We start from the raw sequence: 27,802 nt of genomic DNA on the forward strand, positions 1-27,802 counted from the left end.
CAGAAGGAACCTTTGGAATAAGAAAGTGAAAAAAGGTGACACAAAACAGGAGTAAGTTCAGGAGCACAGGTTTTGAGAACAAGTAAAGAAATATCATCAGAACCTGGAGCTTTCTTAGTATCAAGATTTGTCAAAATACTTCTGACATCCTTTTGATGGAAGACCACAGGAGGCTGAATCGAGCATATTAGGAATGGTGGGAGATGGTTTACCAAGATCATTAATACACAAGTTGGAAGAAAAATAGGATGCCAGTAGGTCAGCTTTATCCTTGGCTGAAGTGGCAATAGAACCATCTGGTTTTGACAGAGGTGGGAACAGAGATGGGAAAAAGTTGTGGCCAACAGCTTTGGCAAGAGACCAGAATTCTTGGCTATCATTTTGATAAGAAGCAAGTTTTCTACTCTTAGCCTGTTCGAAATCAAGTTTGGACTGACTAATAACTGCTTTACAATTGTTGAGCTTTTTTTTTTTTTTTTTTATGTAAACCCCAAACATGAGAGGTATTAGAACCCATAGTACTTAGTACCTTTCTTTGGTGTAGCCAGAAAATGAACCTTGAGATTTGGATGCGAGCCAATTACAATATGCAATGTTGTTCTCTTGAACAGCCTTACCATATTTATTGGAAAACCAAGGTTTAGATAGAGGACAAGATTTTAAGGTGGAGTGTGGAATAAAAGAATCCATCACTACAAAAATAATTTCGCTGACATGATCTGAGTAAACATTGCCATCAGAAGTTTTGAGACAGTAGTCCAACAAAGGAAATTAAGTTAAATAGTTCTGAAAAAAAATTGAGTGCAACGAATTATTTTAAAAGTCCACCCACACCAAAAATGTAATGTTTGCATATGTGATAATTACAGATGATCCTTACATCATAAATATAGCTATGAGAGGAAGTGATTAAAGAAAAAAGTTTCAAAAGATGCACAAAAAAATTCAGTTTCAAATCTTCTATCAAGTTTTCACACATTTTTGAATAATTATGATTGAATCCAAGTGGTACAGAGTACAGTAATCTTCTCACTGGGGGGGAAAAAAAAACACACAGGATGTGAGATGATGTTTGTGGGATGATGAATTCGCATATTTATTTTTTTTCTAGCAAAATCTCTGAACAAATATTTTCCTTTTGTAGTACATATTTTGATAGCTCTTTGGAAATAATTATGTGATATTCATTAGAACAAAGTTTCAGTACCATGAAATGATTCGTGTACCCCCGAAGAAATTTGTTTTAACTGGATTTTACAATACACATGAACATCAACAAATGCTTTCAGAAAAAAAAGAAAACACACTGATTAAATCTTTATGTGGAAAATGTCCATCATTAAGACTCTATAAAATGCAACATAACATAGCTAATAGCTGCAAATCCAAAAGATCAGTTTGCCAAAACTGAAAGAAAATGGAAAAACTGTAGTGAGGGGGAAACAAATAGCCTAACTTCATATGGTATTTGCTAGTCCCTTAAAACAAAAAAGAAATGTAGCAGACAAAGGCCAAATAAAAGTGGATATCCCAAATATTTTAAACATGAACAAAGTAGAAGGGGAAAGAATAAAAATCATAAAATGCTAAAAAAAAAAAATTTGATTTTATGAATGGACCAATCAAAATTGGCTTTAATTTATTTTATTCTACTTAAAACAGAAGGCCAAACTATGCCAAGTGGCATTAAAACACAATCCAAAATTAATTTTATAAAGAAATTACAGTAAGCTCATTTGTTATGAATGTTTACAGATATATATAAGTTCAATTGTTAGTGCTTAATATTCATTGCAATGTATTTCTCCAAAATGACTAAACCATTTTGGAGAAATGCATTTCAATCAATCAATGAATATTAAGCACTAACAGCTGAACTTATTTATATCTGTAAACATTTATAACAAATAAAAGGTAATCCTAGTGGTTAAAAATGTAAAGCAGTTCAATCTTATAAGTAATAAAAATACTACAATAAATTAGAGAAAATATCATGTACTAATGTCAATTTTAAATGCATGCCTAGCATTAGCAGTGGCAAATGATGCAAGAAGGCAAGCTACAGCATCAGTCAAAAGTAAAATAAAAACCAATGATACCTCCTATTTCACCTATTCTCTCTCTCCAATAGTTTGTCTAATTATTCCTTGAATTCATTTAAACAGTCAACTTCCACAAAAGATGGAAATTTGTTCCAACAATCAACTACCCTTTGGCTAAAAGGCAAACTTCTACACATCTGTTCTGCAACCATCCTTCCTCAATTTGAATTTGTGCTCCTTTGTGCATGGTGTGAGCAAGAGGAAGAATCCCATCAGCATTTAGCTTGCTCAATCCATTCAAAGCCTTAAACACCTTGATCAGATCACCTTGCAGATGCCTAGTTTCCAAACGCTTCAATTTGCAGAACTGAAATATTTCTTGGTAAAAGCACCCTTTGTTCCACTCACCAATCCTGTTGCCCTTCTCTGTACTTGTTCCAGTAGCTCCACATTTATTAAAAGAAGGCCTCCAGACCTGTATGCAGTCTCAAGATGTGGCCTGATCAGTGCCTAATACAATGGGATAATGACCTCCTTATCCCTGCTAACAAAATTCCTATATATCATTGACAAAACTCCACACAAACTGTCCGGCAGACTGTCTGCACTGCTCAGAGAACTTCATATCTGGCTGCACAATTACCACCAGGTCTTTCTCATTTTCCACCACCCCAAGTGTAGTACCACAAAGTTGGTACATTACTCTGGGGTTAATGCTGCCCATATGTAGTACTTCAATCTCCCAACCCGCACTGGACCAGCGTGGCAGATTATGGTCCATTTCCCTCAGCATGAATTGTTGAGGAGGCTTCCATCCTGCAGTGGGTTGATAATGGCTGCACTTTACTTTTTTTTTTTTATATGTAGTACTTTGCATTTATCAATGTTAAACTTCAATTGTCATTTCTCAGACCATCTGCCCAACTTTTCTAGATCCTGTTGCAGTAGCATACTGTCATTAACCACCCTGCCAACCTTTGTATCATCTGCAAACTTGGACATTAACCTTGATCCATCAATATCATTGATAAATACAGAAAACAACAATGGGCTCAACACTGAATCCTGGGGGGACTCCACTAATAACATTAATCCACAAAAAACAATGTTCACTGATTACCACTCTCAGTCTTCTCCCACTCAACCATTCCTTTATCCATAGTAGCAACTTGCCATAATGCCACACTGCTCCAATACTGTACAGCATTCTTTTATGTGCAACAACATCAAACGCTTTCCTGAAATCCAAGTGTATGACATCAAAATTATTTTTTGCAACCAGTTCCTTTGTGACGTCAATCATAGTATGCAATCAAATTGGTCAAACAAGATTTACCCTTAACAAACCAATGCTGTGTTTAAAGTATAACTGCACTCCTATCTAGATGGTCCTTGCATTACTTTTTTGCATCCAGACTCCATTATTTTCCCTGTAACTGAAGCAGAACTATATATCAGCCAGGTCTATCAGTGCACTGTGCGAGATTTTTTGGTGCGCCCTCTCCACTTCCTATTAAGTTTATGCATTATATTTTTGCTATTAACTAAAAAATACTTTTTTATTTTAAAAAATAAACAATGTATGAGAGCCCCTGAAGGATAAAATCAAATATATTATTTAGGAAGTAAATAAATTAACCACATTTTGTTTGAATCGGAACTCAAGACTGACTTTATATTGTGACTTTTGGAAGATCACAACATGAGATTTACAGCAAATCAGTGAATTTGCAGGGCATTTTGTATCTCCTAAATTTTGGCGCTCTGTGCGGCCACATCGCTCAATCGCCCCCGAAGGCAGCTTTTATCTCCCTTTGTTGGTTGGTTGATATGTTGTTTAATGGCACAAGGGCTGCTAAGGCCATATTGTACCTATCTCCCTTTGTGAATTGGGTATACATCTGCATATCTCCAGTCCATGGTAAACACCCCTAAATCCAAGGATGTTTTCATAATTATGGCTAAGGGTTTGCTTACTTCCTTTGCTGCCTCTCTTAATATAATTCAGCAATTTTTCACTTTTCTCTCAGTTATTACAAAATAATTTAGTTCCTTTTACAGTTTTATAAACTTCATGGATCCACTCTCCTAAAGAATTTCTCGTGTGGGAATGCAAATACAAAATACTTATTCAGCTTGTCAGAAAACTGAGCAGGATCATCAACAGTTGAACCACTGATAGCAAGTGGACCAATGTGATTTATCCTCTTCCTTCCACATTTTGGTGCTTCATATCTGACTGCACAACCCAGTGCTTACATAAGATTTTTTTTGCATCCTTTGCCAGATTTCTCATAATCTGCCTTAACTTGCCTAACATACTTTATGACTTGATTGCAGACTAGGTCTTATCTCCATAGGCTTCTGTATCACCTGATAATTTATATGCATCTCATGCATTTTTCTTCTGTGCCACAAATCTCACTAGTTCATTTGACATCCATTTAGGTCTAATCCTTGAACAGTGCTTCTTAGTTGGTATGAAGAGCCTAATAACTTTTGTGATTATTTTCTTGAATGCTTCCCTTTTAGAATTTGCTGATGGTAACCACTGATGAGCTGACAAAATCCTAACAACTAGTTTTCTATAAAAAGTTCTGATTTAATGGATATAACATAGTATGTATTTTTTGTACCTTTCTCCATAAGGTGCAGCAATGCATTGAGCCATTCAGAATCATACTTAACAATATAAAAAAGTATTGCTTAATTAAATGAATTTAAACTATGTACATTTGAAATGATGAAGATATAAAGAAAAAACAATATGGGTAAGCAACAGAAATAAATGGCTATCATTCTTGTATTATGAAATATTACAAATGAGATATTTAGGTTATTAAAATTAAAAGTGTAATATAATCATGTTGAAGTATACAAAAAACAATATTTTAAAGAATACTGGCGAGCCCCTTTAATAAAATAAAAAAGTAGCCCTTTGTCTTGCATAAGGACGAACTTGAATGCGTACTGCAGCCTGCAATGAATAAGAAGTGTATATGTATAGTAACATAACTCTAGACTTATCTGTTTTGGAAATGCTCTTTAACCACTAGAAATTCCTTTGCATTAAAAGTTTATTTTGTATGCTGTATTATTTTCTACACTGCTTTATACAATTAAGATTATTCAGTTTTGAGATCACTTGTTTGGATAAAAAATTAAAAACCAGTTTGGACGAACCAGTGGGAAATGGCTCCAGCTCATCACTGATGGTAATATCATCAGTTGATCCCACTGTATAGAATTTAGAAACTGTATGAGACCACTGTAGTCACCTTTATTTTTTAACCTTGATGGTAGTTGCATCGTTAAGTAACTCTCACATCAACATACTGTGATCACTGCCAGCAGTGGTTCTTTTATCTACAGATTCTTAATGCATAATAATCATTGCTGATAGTCAGATCATGAGTATTATTCTCTCTCTCTAACATGCTGCTGTAGAAAACAGTCATCCAATAAATACAAAAAAACCATCCTTGCTAGTGTGAGATTGACCAACCCACAAGTTCCAGTTAATATTTGTAATGCTAAAATCCTCCTTTATAAAGACATTATGATTTACTGGCCCACCCTATTTCTCTATAGTTGTTCATTGTACTAATCAGAGGCATTAGTAGTAGTAGTGGCACGTGATGCAAGAAAGCAAGTGTATGAGCTAATGCAGCACCAGCCAAAAAAAAAAAAAAAAAAAAAACCATTCCCTCCAAATGCCTGTCCACTTCCTCCTTAAATTTATTCAACCTATCAACTTCCACAACAACAGATGGAAGTTTGTTCCAGCAATTAACCACCCGCTGGCTAAAGGCAAATTTCCACACATCTATTCTACATCCGTCTTTTCTTAATTTGAATTTATGTCCCCTTAGGTTCATAATCTGAACAAGTGGAAGGATCCCAACAGAATTCAGCGTGCTCAACCCATTCAAGGCCTTATACACCTCAATCAGATCACCGCAAAGATGCCTAGTCTCCAGTCACTGCAATTTGCAGAACTTAAGCCTCTCTTGGTAAGAGGATCAATTCATTCCCCTCACCAATCTTGTTGCCCTTCTCTGTACACGTTCAAGCAAATCTACATCCTTCCTAAAATGAGGCCTCCAGACCTGTACGCAGTACTCAAGGCATGGCCCGACCATTACCTTATACAGAGGGACAATCACCTCCTTTTCCCTGCTAGCAAAATTCCTATATATCATTGACAAAACCCCAGGACCTGCCTTGGCAGCCTGTCTGCATTGCTCAGAAAACTTCATATCTGACTGCACAATTACTCCCAGGTCTTTTTCATTTTCTACCACCTTAAGTGTAGTATCACACAATTGGTACGTTTCTCTGGGGTTACTTCTACCCATATGCAGTACTTTGCATTTGTCAAGGTTAAACTTCAGTTGCCACTTTTTTTTTTTTTTTTTTTTTTTTTTTTTTTATGTGAACCCCAAACATGAGAGGTATTAGAACCTATAGTACTTAGTACCGTGCTTGGGTTGGAGGTTGAGAAGATGAAAGAAGATGTTTGTTGACACTGGACTTGAACTTCTGTATATTGTACTTTTCAGGAAATACGTATGAAGGAAGGTTGTTCCAGAAAACGGCAGTTGAATGAATAAATGAGGAAGATGAAAAGTTGGTTCTGTGAGTTTGAAGTTGGACAGTAAATGGATGTTGCCTGGTGGCGGCACGTGTTCGGACTGTTTTGAAAGAGAGAGCAGGAATTATAGAAGCCAATTCAGAAGAACAGTGCCCATGGAAGTATCTGTAGAAGAGGCATGCAGCAGAAACAGTATGTCTATGAGACAGCAAATGGAGAGAGACTGTTAGAGATGAGTCATTAATTAACCTAACTGCCCTCTTCTGAATGGAATCAAGAAGCCTGAGAGAGGTTTTGGGGGCACCACCCCATATGTGGGAACAATATTCCATGGCAGGGCGGATTTGCGATTTATACAGAGTGAGCAGCTGTTTGGAAGAAAAGTAACGCCGAGAGTGAAAGAGAAAACCAAGTTTTTTAGATGCAGAGGAAGCAATATTTGTAATGTGCTTGTGCCAAGAGAGATTAGAAGTCAGGGTAATCCCCAAAAGAGATATATCATTTTGCCTAGAAATCGGAGTGTCACTAAAGATAAGCATAGGAGCAGAAGAATCCTTTTTGCGAGATATAAGACAAGACTGAGTTTTAGAAGGGTTGAAATCAACTAAGTTGTCTTTGCCCCACTGGAGAATTAAATGAAGATCGGCATTTAAGGAATTGGTAGCAGATTTTCGAGAAGTTGAAGCTGATTGAGCAGGACAAGTTTTCTCAAAATGGAAAATGGAATGCAATATGCTATCATCGGCAAAACTATGGATAGGATTTCCAGTCAATGGAAGAAGATCATTAATATACAAGAGGAAAAGAGTGGGGGAAAGAACTGAACCTTGAGGGACACTGGCATTAGTGGAGAAGTTAGAAGACAGAGAGCCATCTACCATCACCCTCAGTGAGCGATCAGAGAGAAAACTGGATAACCAATTACTAAAAACAGTTGGTAAACCATAAGATGGAAGCTTGTTTAGAAGACCTTTATGCCAAATGCGATCAAAAGCCTTTGAGATGTCAAGAGCAACTACTTGTGTTTCACCAAACCTTTCCATTGAATTAGTCCATAAATGGGTAACATAAGCCAGAATATCACCAGTGGATCGACACTAACGGAATCCATAGTGGCGATCGTTGATCAGGCAGAAGGTTTCTCGGTAGTTTAAGAGTTGGCGGTTCATTGATTTCTCCATTACTTTAGAAAGAGTAGAAGTAATTGCAATGGGACGATAATTGGATGGGAGGGATTTGTCACCCATTTTAGGAACTGGCTGGATATGAGCAAATTTCCAAGCAGAAGGAAAAACACCTTTGGGATAAGAAATTGAAAAAAGGTGGCAAAGAATAGGAGTAAGTTAGGGAGCACAGGTTTTGAGAACAAGTGGAGAAATACCATCAGGACCTGGAACTTTCTTAGCATCAAGATTCATCAAAATCCTTCTGATATCCTTTTGATGGAAGACCACAGGAGGCATGGAATGGAGCGTTTTGGGAATGGTGGGAGGTGTTTTACCAAAATCATTAATACATGAGCTGGAAGAAAAATGGGATGCTAGCAGGTCAGCTTTATCCTTGGCTGAAGTGACAACAGAACCATCTGGTTTGGACAGAGGTGGGAGCAGAGATGAGCAAAAGTTGCGGCCAATAGCTTTGGCAAGGAACCAGAATGCTCGGCTACCATTAGGGCAAGAAGCAAGTTTTCTACTCTTAGCCTGTTCAAACTCTAGTTTGGACTGATTAATAACTGCTTTACAATTGTTGCGAGCTTTGGTGTAGGCAGAAAATGAAACTGAAGAATTAGAAACAAGCCAGTTAAGATATGCAACATTCTTCTCTTGAACAGCCTTAGCACATTTATTGGAAAACCAAGGTTTGGATAAAGGAAGAAGTTTTTAAAGTGGAGTGTGGGATAAAGGATTCCATTCCTGCAAGAATAATTTCACTGACACGATCTGAGCAAACGTTGACATAAGAAGTTTTGAAACAGTAATCCGACCAAGGAAAAGAAGTCTCCGACTTCTTTTCTTCTTTGAATTTTTAATGTGTAAAATAATCTGTGTCTGAATTATTGCTGCAGTCTTGTCTAGATGATCCTGCAGTGCATCTTTAACCAGTGACTCCATTATTTTACCCAGAACAGAAGTTAAACTAACTGGTCTGTAATTACTCATGTCACCCTTCGATCCCCCTTTGTGAATTGAGGATACATTTGCACATCTCCAGTCTGTGGGGACCTCCCCTGAGTCCAAGGATGCTCTCATAATTATGGCTAAGGGTTTGCTTAGTTGCATTGCCGCCTCCTTTAATATAACTGAATAGATCCCATCCACTCCAGGTGCCTTTCTTATGTTTAACTTAAACAATTTCTCCTCCACTTTGCTTTCAGTTATTACAAAATCATTAAGTACCCTGCTACAATTTGATAACCTTCTGCCATTTTCAAACCTTAATAACTCCTCATGTGTGAATGTAGATGCAAAATACTCAATTCAGTTTGTTTCCTATGTGAGCAGGATCATCAACAGTCGAACCACATCAAGTGGACCAATCAGATTCATCTCCTTCCTTGTAGAGTTTATATAAGTAAAGAAATCCTTGCTGTTTTTCTTAGCAACCTTTGTCAAAGATTTCTTGTAATCTGCCTTCGCCTGCCTACCCTCCTTTGTGACCTGATTACAGACTAGCTTATATCTGCCATAGGCTTCCGAGTCGCTTGATAATTTATATGCTTCCCATGCATTTTTTTCTCTGTCACGAGTCTCATTAGTTCATTTGATAACTATTTAGGCCTAAACCTTGAACAATATTTCTTAATAGGTATGAAACTTTTAGTAGCTTCATTGATTAATTCCTTGAATGCTTCCCACTTAGAATTTACTGTTGGTAACATCGTCAGTTGATCCCACTGTACAGAATTTAAAAACTGTCTGAGACCACTGTACTTACCTTTACGGAAGCAAAAACCCTTTCCTTTAACCCTGACGGTAATTATATCTTTAAGTAAATCCCACATCAGTACACTGTGATCACTGCCACCTAGTGGTTTCTTTATCTGCAAATTCTTAATACACGAATGTTCATTGCTGATAACCAGATCAAGAGTATTACCCTCTCTGGTTGCCTGTCGAACATACTGCTGCAGAAAACAATCATCCGATAAATCCACAAAGCTTCCATTAGACCTATAACACACTCCTACTCTCATTTTTGCTTTCCCAGTGCTTACACACCAAACTGACTCAACATTGCACTGGCCACCCATGTCAACTGGATGCATAGACTTAGATGTTGTGCTTCTTAACTAAGAGCATAACTCCCCCCACCCATCCTACCTGCCCTTTCTATAAAACTTTCATCCAGGCCTCCCCATAACAGAAAGACATTCTCATGACCCTGATAACAAAAATTAAGGGCCTTTCTTAATTATTTTGTTCCTTGGAGGAACCAAAGTGTCGATCTACTTGATTTTGAATAACTAATTTGACCAAAGAGCCATGGCATCGCAAAAATCTTAGGGCCATCCACTTACTAAAGGCAAAAGAAAAGGTGCATTTGAAAGAACTACCAAGTAAAGACCCCACTGTTGAGGATTCAGACCTCAATGAACAGGACTTAGCCCCTCAAGGGGGACAAAGACCACAAGTGTCCCCTCAGGGAAGACTTATGATCAGACTGGAAACAACACACAGAAGGGAGGGAGGGAGGGAGGGAGGGGGGGGGGAGAGAGAGAGAGATGGAATGAATTTAAGGAAAGACTGAGTGCAAATTACTGGAAGGGATGGGAAAATGAAGTGAGTATTTATTTATTTTTGGCCAAAGCTGCACAAGCTTGCTTCCTTGTATCATTTTGAAACTGCTAACACTACTACAAATCACACAAGACATTTTGACTTTCTCATGATGATTGATGATTTTAATGTTCACAATCCAATTCTCTAGGTACACAGATCCAGCTGGTAGAGATGGTGAGGTGGTACAAGATGAATCACTTAATTTCTTGAAAAAGTACTCACATTCATCAGACAGTTCATCAGTCAATTTATTTTCCTTTGAAAGCTGAGGCTTTTGACATCACTAATGAGCTTCCACAACTTGTTAATGTACCTACTAAAATACCAGACAATCCTAACCACATGCCTGAAATTCTTGATATTTTCCTCACTAACAACCCTTAAAAGTGACAGTGAATTATAGTTGTCTTCCAGTTACCTCGGATCACAACTTGGCAGTCATGTCTTCAATGGCCATTCTCCGTCTTATGTCATTTGTAATTACGATTGTGAAACAGGATGAGAATGATTTCTATCTATTCTCCCTTTTCTTGGTTGGACTACTGTTTAAACTCTTCGAACACTAATCCAATCCATCACGTGTGTGTGTGTGTGTGTGTGTGTGTGTGTGTGTGTGTGTGTGTGTGTGTGTGTGTGTGTGTGTGTGTGTGTGTGTGTGTGTGTGTGTGTGTGTGTGTGAGTGAATTTTGATTACTAATGAAAATGTATTATTAAACATATAATAAGCAATTAAAGATAAATTATTTAATTTCCTGAAAAAGTACTCACATTGATGGGACAATTCATCAGTCAATTTATTTATTTTTCTTTGAATTTTGGCATATTTTGCAAACTCATCCACCATATTAATACTCCCTAATTCAGCCTTCAAGTCACATAATTGCCGCCTGAGGTTAGCCTCCATTTCAGTTTCACGTGAAATTATTTGGAGCACCTGATTAAAAAGACATGGAAATTAATAAGTTACCTATAAATTTGAAAATTTATATTTAGTTAATATTAGTGACATAAATTCATAATTGTGATTTCTTCAGAAAAAGAAAAAACATGCATGAAAGATGCTCAAATGAGTACCCAAAAACAAATGAAACTTATATTACTATATATTTTATTTATTTAATTGGAAATAACTTTGTCCATGAACAATTGGATATGTTAAGGAATAGGTAAAGGGAAAATGAGATTTATGCTAACAATAAAAGATATTACATATTGTTTATTTTCTTTGACATTATAACCATCACCACGTTTTAGCAACTGGCTATTCTTCCCAGCCTGGTGGCACAAATGTTGTAGTGCGAACCATTAAATGTGATACTGCAGGTTCGTGGTATGTGGTTTATACAAAGTACTTGATGATTGCGGGCAAGGCACATGATTTAACGGATTTCAAAAAAGGGATCATTGTTGGATGCCAATTGAAGATGGCAGTATCTTGTGGGCTGTTTGCAGAGTGCTGTAGTTAAGGCATTCCCAGAACTAATAAATAGTTGCCCAAGCAGTAGTCACTGGGCCAATGCTGGATGCCAACATCCCATCAACGGCTGTGAGGAACATAGGTTGTCCTGCCTTGTGCAAGCTGACTGATTGTAAACAGTAGAATGGCTGACCATGGTCTTTAAACTAATGGTGTTTCCAAGACCACAATCCAACAAATCCTCCACCATATGGGCAACTGGAGTAGGTGCTTGGTCAATGTATCCATTTTTATGGCCACTCATATCTAATGATACCTAAAGTGTGCATCTGAATAGCATCATTGAATCATTAACAAATGAAGTTGCCTTTTCTGATGAATCACATTTCTTGTTATGATGTGGATAGTAATGGAGGGTACAGCAAAAAACTGAAGAAAGGAATCACTCTAATGTCCTGGCTTCCATCAGAAAGAGGTGGTAGTAGTGTTTTGGTATGGGGATATTTTCCTGGGAATCTCTTGGAGCCATCATAACCGTGGACTGCACTCTGAATGCTAAAACCTACCTATCCATTGTGGCTGATTAAATCCCCTTCATGGTGACTATCTTCCCAGATGGTACAGGTGTGTTCCATTCCAGCAGAATAATGAACGCTGCTATGTTATCAGTATTGTTTGAGTGGTTCACTGAACACAAAAAATGACTTCCAGGTGTTACCTAGGCTGGCTACTGTATTTGCCAGACATAAATCCCACAGATTTGGTATTACAGGGATTGACATATCCAGAATTTAGATCCTCTGCCATGGGCTATCGCAGATCTATGGGATCTAATCCTGGTGACATGGCAAAACATACTTCTTGCAACATTCAGAGGCCTTATGGCAGTGGTTTTCAACTGGGCGGCTGCAACAACATTCTAGGGGTGCCACGTAATTTGAGTTTAAGTTACTAAACTTTTTTTTATTTTTTTTATTTATATGTTTATTTCATTATAAAAAGGTGTACAGTATCTTTTTAATTTTGTGGTGATCTATAATTAATGTTTACTTAGTATCTCTATATAAAGAATAAAATTATTATAAAGTATATATAATTTGTATTATGAAATGTAATTTTTATAATTATATCATTGTAACAACTATCATATATATATATATGCAGAGAGAGAATCGGATCTAACAGACAGAAAATTGAGTAGGGGTGACGCAAAATAAAATAAATTACTTAAGGTTGCCATTATTAAAAGAAGGCTGAAAACCACTGCCTTATGGAGTCCATGCCTTGGCATGTGGCAGCAGTACTAGTTGTAAGGAGGCCATATCCACTGTTAGGTTGGTGGTCATAATATTTTGACTGGACAGTGTTATGTAAAAATGTAAATCAGTAAATTGAAAACAATTATAACACATAAGTAGCATACTGATCTGTGCATGTGAACAATAAAAATTAGATATGATATAACAAGAGAATAGGGAGAGATACTGGTAAAGTGTTGACAAATAAAGGGAATTCAGCTTCTGATGTCATGAAACAGATTCTGCGGGCAGGCTTTTAACTATTCAGGGACAGTCAAGGTACATTTTTGGGTACAGTTTAGTTCAAAAATGACTCATCTTTTGCTTCCTAACACAGGTGGAGATAAAGATGACATTACAATGTTGGAATCCAGTACACCGTGACAAATCTGTTACAACGTTGGAATCCCGTACACTGTGACAAATCTATTACAACGTTGGAATCCAGTACACTGTGACAAATCTGTTACAACGTTGGAATCCAGTACACTGTGACAAATCTGTTACAATGTTGGAATCCAGTACATTGTGACAAATCTGTTACGTTGGAATCCAGTACATTGTGACAAATCTGTTACAACGTTGGAATCCATACACTGTGACAAATCTTGTTACTAGTTAGCAAATCTCTTGATTCTCCCATTCTGGCATCAGAAGAATGTCAGAACGGGAGGATCAATTTTGCCACTATAACCACCCACCTCCCCCGTGTGTTACATCTCAGTACCTTCCTGTAACCATTTTTGCAAACAACATCCAATCATTTGTGCATTATGACCCATAGGAATGGTGATTTAAAGTGGTGACCATCCAATTTCTGATAATTCAATAATTTAATCCCTTTCAAAGTACATCAGCACCAAGTAACATTGCCATATGCATTTTAATGGCACTGATCAATGGCTTGACATACTATTTAATTGCATTTATCACAGTTACATATCAAAGATTTCAAATAAATATATACATTCTTCTAGGTGGCTCAATTTTCTAGAAAAGTTAGGTAGATGGGCTGAGAAGTGGCAGCTGAAGTTTAATATTGACAAATGCAAAGTACTGCATATGGGTAGCAGTAGCCCAAGAGAAATGTACCAACTGTGTGGTACTACACTCAGGGAGGTGGAGAATGAAAAAGAACGGGGTAATTATGCAGTTGGATATAAAGTTCTCTGAGCAGTGCAGATGGGCTGCCAGAGCAGTCATGGAGTTTGTCAATGATATATAAGAATTTTGCTAGCAGAGACAAGGAGGTGATTATACCTTTGTATAAGGCAATGGTCAGGCCACACCTTGAGTACTGCAAATACATCTGGAGGCCTCATTTTAGGAAGGATGTAGAGTTGCTAGAATGAGTACAGAGAAGGGCAACAAGATTGGTGAGAGGAACAAAGGGGTTCTGTTCCAGGAGAGGTTTAAATTCTGTAAGTTGCAGCATCTGGAGACTAGGCACCTGTGAAGTGATCTGATTGAGGTGTATAAGGCCTTGAATGGTTTGAGCAGGCTCAGTGCCAATGGGACACTTCCACTTGCTCAGATTAAAAGCCTCAGTGGGCATAGATTCAAATCAAGGAAAGACAGTTTTTGGAGTGACTGGATGGGTGAAATGTGAAAGGTTTTTTTTATTATTATTATTTTTTTTATTTATTTTTGGCTGATGCTTTATAAGCTTGCTTTCTTGCATCATGTGCCTCAACTAATGCTAATTTCAGTGATGAAAACACACACACAACACTGTTGGGAGTGAACAGACATAAGAATATAAATATTCTCCAATTAATGAACAAGTGACAATGATGACAAAAGTGAACAGAAATAAAAATATTCTCCACCACACATTTTGCTTCTCCACACATATTAGCTTTCCATTAATTATTATTTATATAACTCATCATCTAAGGCTATATTTCATTGTATGTATTATGCCTATACAGCTGCATGTTCACGGATTTATTTGCATCATGTCGGGCAAACAGAAAAACCCAGAATAACACGTGGGTGAAAATTTTACTCCTTCCACAAGGCATTGGCTAACTACCTCAACTGAAAAGGTCTTTAAAAATTCCTCCAGTCTCTGATGAGATTCATGAAGCACATGAAGAAATAAATGTAAATTTTTAATTTATTACTTAACAGTTGTATTTTAATCAGTCAATTAAATCAATATATACATGGAAAGAAAATCAGTGGCAGCAATGCTATAAAACCAAGATCTGGCAACATCCTTTGGAACACAATATGACACTCATTTTGGAAAGCTCCTGGAAATGAAGTACCACTGTAAAAGTTTACTTTTAATTCTGACATGATATATTAAATTTAACCATCCCAACCAGTGTGCCATAAAAAACTGAAGGTGTGCTGCAAAAATTTACCACACTGTACATTCAATTTAATAATATAAACTAGAGTTGTGATGCTCAATATGTTCTACATTGATTTCAATATTTGTAAAAGAATAAGAGAAGTTTACCTCAATACAATATGTAGAACACTTCTGTATGATACTTGCAAAAATTAAAACAAATATAACATTACAGTAAAAGTTAATTGAAAACAATTTAAAAAAAATTAAATCAATTTTTTAAATTAACAATTAAAAAATCAATTGATTTTTTAATTGTTTTCATTTTATTTTTTACTGTAATGTTATATTCGTTTTAATTTCTGGAGAGTATCATATGGAAGTGTTCTATGTATCATATTGAGATAAACTTCTCTTATTCTTTTACAAATATCCAATAATTTAACACATTCTAAACAAGCTTCCATCCTAAGGATTACTAGCTGTTTTTTGCAATTGAGTTTCCAGTTTTCTGACTGCTCACTGCAGCTGATCGCCCTTTGTCTTCTTAACTTCTTCACTAATGCTGGTGTTCCTCAAGGTTCAGTTCTTTATCCCATTGTTTTCCTGTTGGATATTAATTAAATTCTTCTACTGACTGGAAACCCCATCCACAGTTTTACTCATGACAGCACACTACATCCCACCTCCAGTTTGAGAAAAATAATGATTTCTGGCTATTTCTCTAATGAGGCAAAAAAAAAACAGTTCATTCCTCCTCCTAAAACTCAGTCCTGTCTGTTCCTGCAAAAGAAGTTATGCAATACTCGTCTTTAATGATAATCAGACGCCTAGCCAAGATCACATATCTATTAGGGATTAATCTCTCTCTTTGCATAAGCACCTCACAAATATTACTTCCTCAATAAAAAAAAAAACTGGGATTTGTTTTTGCTTTCAGCATTACTTTCCTGTTAGTTTTCTTCTAAACAACTACTGACTCTGTACAAATCTCAAATCCATCCTCACATGGAATAGTAGTAGTAGTAGTGGCATGTGATGCAAGAAAGCAAGTGTATGAGCTTATGCAGCATCAGCCAAAAAAAAAATCACACCATTCCCTCCAAATGCCTGTGCAGTTCCTCCTTAAATTTATTCAACCTATCAACTTCAACAATGACAGATGGAAGTTTGTTCCAGCAATTAACCACCCGCTGGCTAAAGACAAATTTCTGCACATCTATTCTACATCTGTCCTTTCTTAATTTGAATTTATGCCCCCCTTAGGTTCGTAATCTGAACAAGTGGAAGGATCCCATCAGAATTCAGCATGCTCAACCCATTCAAGGCCTTATACACCTCAATCAGATCACCGCGCAGGTGCCTAGTCTCCAGCCAATGCAATTTGCAGAACTTAAGCCTCTCTTGGTAAGAGGATCCCTTCATTCCCCTCACCAATCTTGTTCCCCTTCTCTGTACACGCTCAAGCAAATCTACATCCTTCCTAAAGTGAGGCCTCCAGACCTGTATGTAGTACTCAAGGCGTGGCCTGACCATTGCCTTATACAGAGGGACAATCACCTCCTTTTCCCTGCTAGCAAAATTCCTATATATCATTGACAAAACCCCATGATCTTCCCTGACAGCCTGTCTGCATTGCTCAGAAAACTTCATATCTGATTGCACAATTACTCCCAGATCTTTTTCATTTTCTACCACCTTAAGTGTAGTACCACACAGTTGGTACTTTTCTCTGAGGTTACTTCTACCCATATGCAGTACTCTGCATTTGTCAAGGTTAAATTTCAGTTGCCACTTCTTAGCCCAATCTGCCCAAATTATCTAGATCCTGTTGCAGTAGCACACTGCCATTACTGTCATTAACAACCCTGCCAACCTTTGTATCATCTGCAAACTTCGACATTAAGCCTGATATACCATCATCAATATCATTGATAAATATACAAAACAACAGTGGACCCAACACCGAACCCTGTGGGACTCCACTAATAACATTAGTCCACGAAGAGCAGCACCCACTGATTACCACCCTCTGTCTTCTCCCACTTAACCATCCTTTTATCCATTGTAGCAACTTACCCTTAATACCATTCTGCTCCAATTTGCACAATAGTCTTCCATGCACAACAGTGTGAAAAGCTTTCCTGAAATCCAAATATATGATATAAAAATTATTTTTTGCATCCAGTTCCTTTGTAACCACATCATAATATCCTATCAAATTTGTCAGACAAGACTTTCCCTTAACAAACCCATGATGTGTCTGAATTATTGCTGCAGTCTTGTCTAGATGATCCTGCAATGCATCTTTAACCAGTGACTCCATTATTTTACCCGGAACAGAAGTTAAACTAACTGGTCTGTAATTACTCGTGTCACCCTTCGATCCCCCTTTGTGAATTGGGGATACATTTGCATATCTCCAGTACATAGGAACCTCCCCTGAGTCCAAGGATGCTCTCATAATTATGGCTAAGGGTTTGCTTAGTTGCTTTGCCGCCTCGTTTAATATAACTGGATAGATCCCATCCGCCCCAGGTGCTTTTCTTATGTTTAACTTCAACAATTTCTCCTCCACTTTTCTCTCAGTTATTACAAAATCATTAAGTATCCTGCTACAATTTGATAACCTTCTGCCATTTTCAAATCTTAATAATTCCTCATGTGTGAATGTAGAAGCAAAATACTCATTCAGTTTGTTTGCTATCTGAGCAGGATCATCAACAGTTGAACCATCGATGTCAAGTGGATCAATCAGATTAATCCCCTTCCTTTTAGAGTTTATATAAGTAAAAAAATCCTTGCTGTTTTTCTTAGCAACCTTTGTCAAAGATTTCTCGTAATCTGCCTTCGCCTGCCTAACCTCCTTTGTGACCTGATTACAGACTAGCTTATATCTGCCATAGGCTTCTGAGTCGCTTGATAATTTATATGCATCTCATGCATTTTTCTTCTCTGTTACGAGTCTCATTAGTTCATTTGATAACCATTTAGGCCTAAACCTTGAACAATATTTCTTAATAGGTATGAAACTTATAGTAGCATCCACGATTAATTCCTTGAATGCTTCCCACTTAGAATTTACTGTTGGTAACACCGTCAGTTGATCCCACTGTACAGAATTTAAAAACTTTCTGAGACCACTATTGTTCTTAGATCTAGGATGATGCCCCTAGAAACTCTCACAAGCTTTTGGACTCCATTCAAAAGAGGGTAGCCATGTTAATTAAACTCGTACAAAGTTTCTCCACTCTTTGTCTCATAGATATTCAGCTTCTGCTGCATGCCTTTCTTATAGATACTTATACTGGCACTTTCTTCTGAATTGGCATCTATAATTCCCCTACTCTCTACCAAACCAATCTGAAGACAAGCTACAAATGCAGACTGGTTGAAGCACATGTTCAAAATCCAAACTCACTGAGCCAACTTTTTATCTTCCTCATTTATCCCTTCTACTGTGTTCTCAAACAACCTTCATTCTTATATATTTCCCAAAATAAGAATTTACAGAAATTCAAGTCTAATGCCAACAAGTATCTTCTTTTCTCAACTTTTAACCCATGCATGGTACTATTATGGATTATAATACCTTTTAGAATCCAAAATTCATAGTAAAAAAAATAATAATAATAATAAAAAAAAAAAAAAAAAAAAAGTGAGATACATCACTAGTTGATATATGGCTCGCACTCTCATAGCTAATGATTTTCATAACTCAATGTATGGCTCGCACTCTCATAGCTAATGATTTTCATAACTCAATGTACTGCACAGGTAAATAAATTTAAAGTAGTTAATTTGGAATATCATAGGTAGCTCTTGCTACATTTCTTAGAGCTAAGAGTAGTCTGGGTTTATTCCTGGGATTAATTTTCTCTGTGTAGTATTGATATTGCAAAGAGTAAATTCAAGATCACCGGTGAGCACCCTACAGTTGCAGTAGAAGTTTTGTGAGACTTTGCTAAAAAGTAATTCAGAAATGGGTATTCTAACTGTATTTGTAATGGAAAAGCTTTCAGTAACAAAGAAAAAAAAAAAAAAAAAAGAAAGTTAGACAAACAATGTTGTTTTTACTTATATGCTCTCTGGTCTGTTTTGGTTATTTAATTTTCTATAAAACTGAATATGAGTGATGGTTGCATACTATGATTCTTCTACAGATTTATTCAAAAGCACATGAAATCTGTCCTGTGGAAATGGAAGAACTTGAATTATCTAGACTACAATGTTTAAAATGAAATTTCATGATCTTTTTATATCTGCATTTTGGCAATCCATGGAAGAACAACATCATGCTACAAATGCTACAATTTTCAACTTTTGCCAATGCAATACTACATTTTCACTCAAACCAAAAAAGTCATGTAAAATCTCCATTTCTGATGATCAATTGTCAAGCTCAGGATTCAATACTGGATTCAGGTAACTTGGAGTCATGGTGCACAGCTGCTCCAGTGTCCTGTGAATGTCAGGCCTTGCCAAAATTGTGCCTCTGAGCCCTGGTAAGTATGGCCTTGCCAGGATTGAAAAAATGTCCCATGCTTATCAGTAATAAGTTTCCCATTGATGCTGCTTAATATTCATATATCATATTCTTGAAATATTAAAATTTTTAGTGAATTTGTTTAAAATAAATAAAAATGATCAAACAGGACTTTTTATATTCATAAAGATACTATTTAACTTGCATTAAAAAAAAAAAAACTAAACAAATATAAGAATAATAATTGAGATGAATATGTGGACAGTGCACTACACGAAGACTGAAAGAGTGTACTACAAAAAGTTAAAAAAAAAAAAAAACAGTAGGGAAACAGAGTACTAGATAATAAAGTTAAAAAATATCTTTAGTAACAATATTCTTATTATCTTAAAAAACCCCATCATTTTTTTAACAAAAATCCAAAGGAAACCATAACGCCATTGAAAATTAAAACAAGCATGCATGTGGCGCACTTTCTGCAAGAATATGGTGCTGTAAAGATTTTTTTTTTTTACAACCGTACTTTTCTAATTAAAAAATAATTAATGATGGAGTGTGTTAAAAATGCAAAAATCAACACTTAAATTTCTAAGTTTTTTTTGCTTTTTGTGTATGCTATATACCAACACAGCCACTAAACAATATATATATATATATATATATATATATATATATATATATATATATATATATATATTGTTTCTTTATTGTTTATTAAACAATATATATATATATAATCTATTATGAAAAATTGGGATAAATGTAAAAGTTTGTCAGATCAGATTAATGCCATCAATAGTAGATTGAACATTACATCAGTCTGTAATCTAATTACTATATTAAGAGTATAACAGGTATTATATAGGTACTCAAAGTGTATTAAAACATAGGTATAAAAGTATACAGAGGGCCATAAAGCCAAAATAACCTATAAAGACTAAGATAACCTGTGTTGGTCTATACTGCCATACCCTAGAAATAAACAATAATTAGCAATAATATAATATAAATATATAATACAGAATACAATAATGATTATGTAGCTAATTATTGATATATGGATACATTGAATGGAACTTCCCAATAATTAGCAAAGGCTATCTGTTTCTGATTGCTATCTGCCTGTTTAACTATGTTCAATTAATAAACATAAAGGCTAAACTTTAAATTTCACAGCAAATAGGCAAGATAACAGCTAGCCTGACAAAAAGATTTGAAACGAATATACAGAAAAATTATGGTTGGCCCTCTATTTTCTGCATTATATCCTGTATATTCGTTAGGGATCATTGCACAGCAAAAGATGTTTCTGTAAATATGACACATGTACCCTGTACAAAAAATTAATCATCTGTATAATTTTTAAATTAATAATGTGTAATCCCTCCTTTAGGAGGGGTTACACATTGAATTGATTCATAAATCACTCATGAGTTCTCATTTTTAGGTATTTAACTTGGCCCACTAAATAGTTTACATCAATATTAGCATTATGAAACAGTTGAGCCCATAATTCACTCAAGCTTTACGGATGCTGCTGCTGTTGTGTTTTTACTTTCCATTCAAGATAATCCCATATGTTCTCTATGGGATTTAAGTCCTGGTATTTGGCTGGTCAATTTAAGTGTATATTCTTTCATGTTCTTTGAGCCAATTTAAAACATTAGACCCTCTTTGAACCAGTTGTCATCCGGGAATACGGGACTATCACGTGTACCTGAAATTGTTTAGCAGCAGTGATTGTATGACTTCTTAGTTTGGAATATTAACAGAAGGCCCCCAGAAAAAAAGAAAGTTGGGTTTTTCTTTTTGTTGTTGTATTATTGCCTTTTCATTTTTCTCCTTCATTGCTTTTTTTTTTTTTTTTTTGTTTCTAATTGCAACCATTTTTTCAGTTCAGGTCCTCACATGGCCTTTGATTGTGACTGGTCGCCTGATATTCTTCCTCTAGCTCAGAATGAGGAGGAGGAATTCACTCAACGCAAGCAGAGGAAAGAACAAAACTTATCAGTACTTGATGGTATGCCTCCTCAAAGATCTCAGAAGGGGCACCAAGAAGAGGCATTACCTTTTTTTTTTTTCTTAACTTAAAAAAAAAAAAAAAAAAAACAGTAACGCAGATAAGAGACATTACCGTTTGCTAAAAATGAAACGAATAGCCTCACTTACACATTTGCTGAATATTACTCACAAATATTCAGCAAAACCCACAACCTAATCATCCAGAATATTTATGTAGGCTACTAGGTTCATCCTGGTTGATATTTCAAGTATGGGACCCAGTTCATAATAGTTAACATATCCCCAGCCACCAGCTGGTATGACATCTTGCACACAGTCTGGGTGAAATGCTCATTGCTTCTCCTGTCAATTTAGTGCCTGACATCATTTAGAGAATAGGTGGAATTTGGATATATCAGAAAATAGCAGCTTTCCAATCATCAACACTCTAGTTTTTATCCCTTAATAGCCCATGCTAGGCTGTTTTATGCATAGCTGTTAATATTGGTCTTTTCAGGGGACTCTACTTCAGATAACCATGTCATGCAAATTCTTTTCACAGTTTCTCTCAGAAATCAGCTGAGGTCATTTGTTTGTCTACAATCAAGTCTCGTCAAGATAACTAACTGTCTTGACCAGAATATATGTATATAAAAATATGATGAGAGCTTGAAGGCATGTCATCTGGTTACCTTGTATTTAACCTAAATCATTACTGAATTTCATTATATTTTACATAGCTTTTATTATTTATTATATAATATCAGTGTAGATACACCATAGTTTACCCATAAATTTATACATACATACAAAGTGTAAAGGCATCGTTTAATTTTATCTCATATTGTGGCTACCTTCACGAGATACAGGTATTGCACTACTTCGAATAAATAACATTTCTCTAGTAGAGGAGGCTACTGTTATTTATTCATAGTGGGCACCACCACCCAGACGTGTTTCGAAGCTATTTGGCTTACTTATCGGTGGGTGGGCAGGTACCCTAATTTTTTTGTTTGGTTTTGGTTTTTTTTTTAGGAGCATTGGCAACTAAGGCCATATTACTCGGAGAATATGCAGTGGTCATTCCCTGACCTTTCCGCATCCTCCGTATTTGGTGGTGACGGGCTCGAACCCCGGTCTAATCAAGAAGCGTGTGCTACGCACTGCTGCTCCTTCCCACCTGGCTACGGAGGCACCCAGGTACCCTGATAATGCAAACATGCCATCACAGTTGCAAAGTTAATTCCACAATATGAGAGATGCTAAATGGTGAACAGAATGATACTGTATTTAAAGATAAATGCACAAGGCATAATATGATATGGGATTAAATTAACTATATAATATCGGTGCAGATATGTCATGTTTACCCATAAATTTAACTACATATGTAGTTAAATTTAAAAGAATACGTAGTTAAAAATTTAACTACGTATTCTTTTTTGTTATTATTATATTACTATTAGTAGTAGCAGCAGCAGCAAATGATGCAAGGAAGAAAGCTTATACAGTGTAACAAAAAAAAAAAAAAAAAACTACCCACCCTATTTGTCCAACCCATCTAATAATAAGTCCAATTCTTTCATATATTCAAACTATTCACGTCCACGAAACCAGATGGTAGTTTGTCCTAACAATCAAATACTTTCTGGATCAAAACAATTTTTCACCACACATCTACCCTGCATGCATCCTTCTTCAATTAATGTCACCTTGTGTGTGTTGTTCATGAAAGGGCAAGAATATCATCGTCATGTATACTCAATTCATTTAAAAAGCCTTATGCACTTCACAACTAGTTCTTTTACAAGAATGTTATGATTATCCATATTTAGTGATGACACAGAGTCAAACCCTGTCCAACTGAAACATACATACTGCTGCACCCCACACTGACCACTCACCTATGTCAGGCCTAATGGTACTAGATTTAATATTTATAACTGTTCATTCACAAGCCAATTTGTTATGTAGACTGGGGCCTAGACTAGCTCATAGTTAAGTGCTGTAAGTGGAGGAAACCCCCAGAGCTCCCTAATCCAAGCTTCAGATTGAACTGCAAGTACCTTGGAGGTTCTTCCAAGTGTATGATGGGGTCTCAAAATGGGTGACTAGGGGCAAACTGAAGGACATGGTTTTAGAGACAAGTAGGAAGCACTCTGAAAATGAATCATGTCAAATAAAAGTGTATTGGGCAGTGATCATAAAATGGATACTGATGAAAAAAAACTGCTCCAATGGTGAATCAAACTGTAATGAACAAAAAAAAAGGCTGAATGAATATACACCAAATTTGTTTCCATTTCTTGAGATGAAGTTCATTCATCACTAGAAATAAAACTGTTGCAAAATTCGTATACTGCTTACAATGGAGTGTCTTACAACCCCACATGATTGTTATTTTTATGTTTTAGCGCAAGATCCATCTAACTGTCACGCTCAAAAACGTAAAAATACTTTTCATACAAGATGCAATAAACTGAATTATTAACTTTAAAAAATATATCAAAGGCGTTTCAGCCTAATTTTCTTTCAATAGCAATACTACTCTATCGAACTGACAATTCGTGCACCTCACCATTTTCACTACAACAGGAACAAATGCACCAAGCATTCCGCAAAATGTAACCATCCAAAACAACGATTTATTCACATAAGTGACAGCGGTCATCATTTACTTTTCAAAATAAATAAAGCCATATAAACTAGAAACGAAATGAATCCGCGGTCGTAAGTCACTTTTGAAGTCAAACACTATAAAAAATACATTGCAACACGTTGGAAAAACGAGGTAAGTAGATTAGCGGTAATACACACATCAAAGCGTTTTCACATCTGGGGTACGGTAACTATTTAAATAACGTAAGTGCATTTCAAACACGCCACAAAACACTAAATGAAGATAATCATGACAGCGTAGCTATTTGCTAAAACTAATACGGCCTATAAAGGCGTCTCGAATCCCCTGCGGGGAGTAGGAAGTCGATGTAATCTCAGAAGATGGTCGCATCATCATTACCGAAATGGCTTTTATTTTATAAAGTTGTGACGTTCTATTATTTGTTTATACGGCGTACTTACATTAAACGGGGCATATCAATGCGCCTGACGTCATTCTTGCACGTCTAGGTTTAGTGTGTCTTGCCATACATAGATTAGTGTTAGCAGACTGTGTCAGTTTTTAAAGAATATAATTTAAAATGACGCTATGATTTCAAGCATAAATCTTTTGATCAATATAAAGGAGTGTTGCAAAAACAAAAGTATTTAAAGTTACAAAACGAATTAAGAAAAAACAAAACACTGAAAACGTATCAGTCATCAAGAAATTTATCTTCTATAAGTGCCAGTTATCAAGTTGCACATTTGATCGCTTTTGAAAGTAAACTGTTCAGTGATGGTTGTTTGTTATGTTTAAAAGTTATGGAAGAAATTTGTCCGGAGAAACGAACGATGATACAAGACATTAGTTTGTCTCGACAGGCAAAATATGCGGAGTAGAAGATATTGGAAAGAATTTGTTCGAACAACTTTTGGAAAACATAAAACAAATGAAATATTTTAGTGTGGCACTGGATGAACACTACTGATGTAAATGACTCCTTATCTTCATACGTGGAATTAATGATAATTTTGTACCAGTTGAGGATTTAGCTCTGCAGAGTATGCACGGAACAACTACAGGTGAAAATCTTTTTGAAAATATTTGCTAATAGTAGTAGTAGTAGTGGCATGTGATGCAAGAAAACAAATGTATGAGCTTATGCAGCATCAGCCAAAAAAAAAAAAAAAAAAATCACACCATTCCCTCCAAATGCCTGTCCAGTTCCTCCTTAAATTTATTCAACCTATCAACTTCCACAACGACAGATGGAAGTTTGTTCCAGCAATTAACCACCCGCTGGCTAAAGGAAAATTTCCGCACATCTATTCTACATCTGTCTTTTCTTAATTTGAATTTATGCCCCCTTAGATTCGTAATCTGAACAAGTGGAAGGATCCCATCAGAATTCAGCGTGCTCAACCCATTCAAGGCCTTATATACCTCAATCAGATCACCGCGCAGGTGCCTAGTCTCCAGCCACTGCAATTTGCAGAACTTAAGCCTCTCTTGGTAAGAGGATCCCTTCATTCCCCTCACCAATCTTGTTGCCCTTCTCTGTACACGCTCAAGTAAATCTACATCCTTCCTAAAATGAGGCCTCCAGACCTGTACGCAGTACTCAAGCCGTGGCCTGCCCATTGCCTTATACAGAGGGATAATCACCTCCTTTTCCCTGCTAGCAAAATTCCTATATATCATTGACAAAACCCCATGACCTGCCCTGGCAGCCTGTCTGCATTGCTCAGAAAACTTCATATCTGCCTGCACAATTACTCCCAGGTCTTTTTCATTTTCTACCACCTTAAGTGTAGTACCACACAGTTGGTACGTTTCTCTGGGGTTACTTCTACCCATATGTAGTACTTTGCATTTGTCAAGGTTAAACTTCAGTTGCCACTTCTTAGCCCATCTGCCCAAATTATCTAGATCCTGTTGCAGTAGCACACTGCCATTACTGTCATTAACAACCCTGCCAACCTTTGTATCATCTGCAAACTTCGACATTAAGCCTGATATACCTTCATCATTATCATTGATAAATATACAAAACAACAGTGGACCTAACACTGAACCCTGTGGGACTCCACTAATAACATTAGTCCAAGAAGAGCAGCACCCATTGATTACCACCCTCTGTCTTCTAGCACTTAACCATCCTTTTATCCATTGTAGCAACTTACCCTTAATACCATTCTGCTCCAATTTGTACAATAGTCTTCCATGCGCAACAGTGTCAAAAGCTTTCCTGAAATCCAAGTATATGATATCAAAATTATTTTTCGCATCCAGTTCCTTTGTAACCACATCATAATATCCTATAAAATTTGTCAGACAAGACTTTCCCTTAACAAACCCATGCTGTGTCTGAATTATTGCTGCAGTCTTGTCTAGATGATCCTCCAATGCATCTTTAACCAGTGACTCCATTATTTTACCCGGGCCAGATAATGCGTAAATACAGACAACTTGTCTGTATTTAGATCAGATTTTGGGTAAATACAAACAACTTGTCTGTATTTACGCAAAATATAAAAGACGGATTTCAATGTTTGTTCTGGGTGCCAGCCATACATAAAACATACATGTTCGACTGCACAACCTCTGCTCATTGTCTTTCTAGGAACTGAGAGAAGTTTTGCTACATGGTCTAATGTTAATCTGTTGAAAAGTTGTGATTCCTACCAGGTTTTTAATATTTAATCCTAACTGACAGTGCAAATAATGTGATTGGTAAAAACATTGGGCTTTATGGGTAGAATAACGAAGAAAATGATAGAGATTGGAGTTCATTGCATTGTGCATCAAGAAGCTCTCTGTGGGAAAGTACTGGATCTCCAACACGTTATGAATATGGTTATTTCAACTGTAAAATTTATAAGATCCCATATCCTTAATCACCATATGTTTCAACAGTTTCTTTCAGAAATTGAAGAAATTGAATCTTACATAGCACAGTGAGATGGCTTAGTTGTGGCAAAGCGTTATATCGTTTCTGTGTCATGAAATTGATGTTTTTATGACAGAAAAAGGAAACCCCTCCAAAAAAAAAATAAATAAACTGTCAAATATGGAGTGGCTGTTAGATCTTGCAATTCTTACACACATTTCTAGTAATTTAAATGCTCTTAATTTAAAACTACAAGAGAAAGGAAAATTGTTTTCTGATTTGTATGGTGACATCATATAATTTCAGAATAAGTTGCTATTATTTAAATCCCAAATTGGAGAAGCTTTGAATGTTGCACCGAGCTAAAAGAGAAACACATATTTCCAAAGAA

General features: G+C 36.2%; 1 protein-coding gene across 3 annotated transcripts in view; it reads right to left on the minus strand.

The window, feature by feature from the left end:
* The window catches only part of LOC150080966 (guided entry of tail-anchored proteins factor 1-like), a 129,430-nt gene extending 104,482 nt beyond the window's left edge, over positions 1 to 24,948 (minus strand). For all 3 annotated transcript variants that reach the window (XM_090381157.1, XM_090381156.1, XM_090381155.1), the window contains exons 1-2: positions 24,498 to 24,948; positions 11,184 to 11,349 (exon numbers count right to left, since the gene is read on the minus strand). In XM_090381157.1, the coding sequence (XP_090237283.1) occupies positions 11,184 to 11,349; positions 24,498 to 24,593 (262 nt within the window). In that variant the 5' untranslated portion in view covers positions 24,594 to 24,948. The remainder of the gene's footprint in view (positions 1 to 11,183; positions 11,350 to 24,497) is intronic.
* Between the last annotated feature and the right edge of the window lie 2,854 nt (positions 24,949 to 27,802).

This window comes from Mastigoproctus giganteus, chromosome 9 (assembly GCF_048544385.1).
Source record: "Mastigoproctus giganteus isolate SK-2022 chromosome 9, ASM4854438v1, whole genome shotgun sequence".
NCBI classification, from domain to species: domain Eukaryota; kingdom Metazoa; phylum Arthropoda; class Arachnida; order Uropygi; family Thelyphonidae; genus Mastigoproctus; species Mastigoproctus giganteus.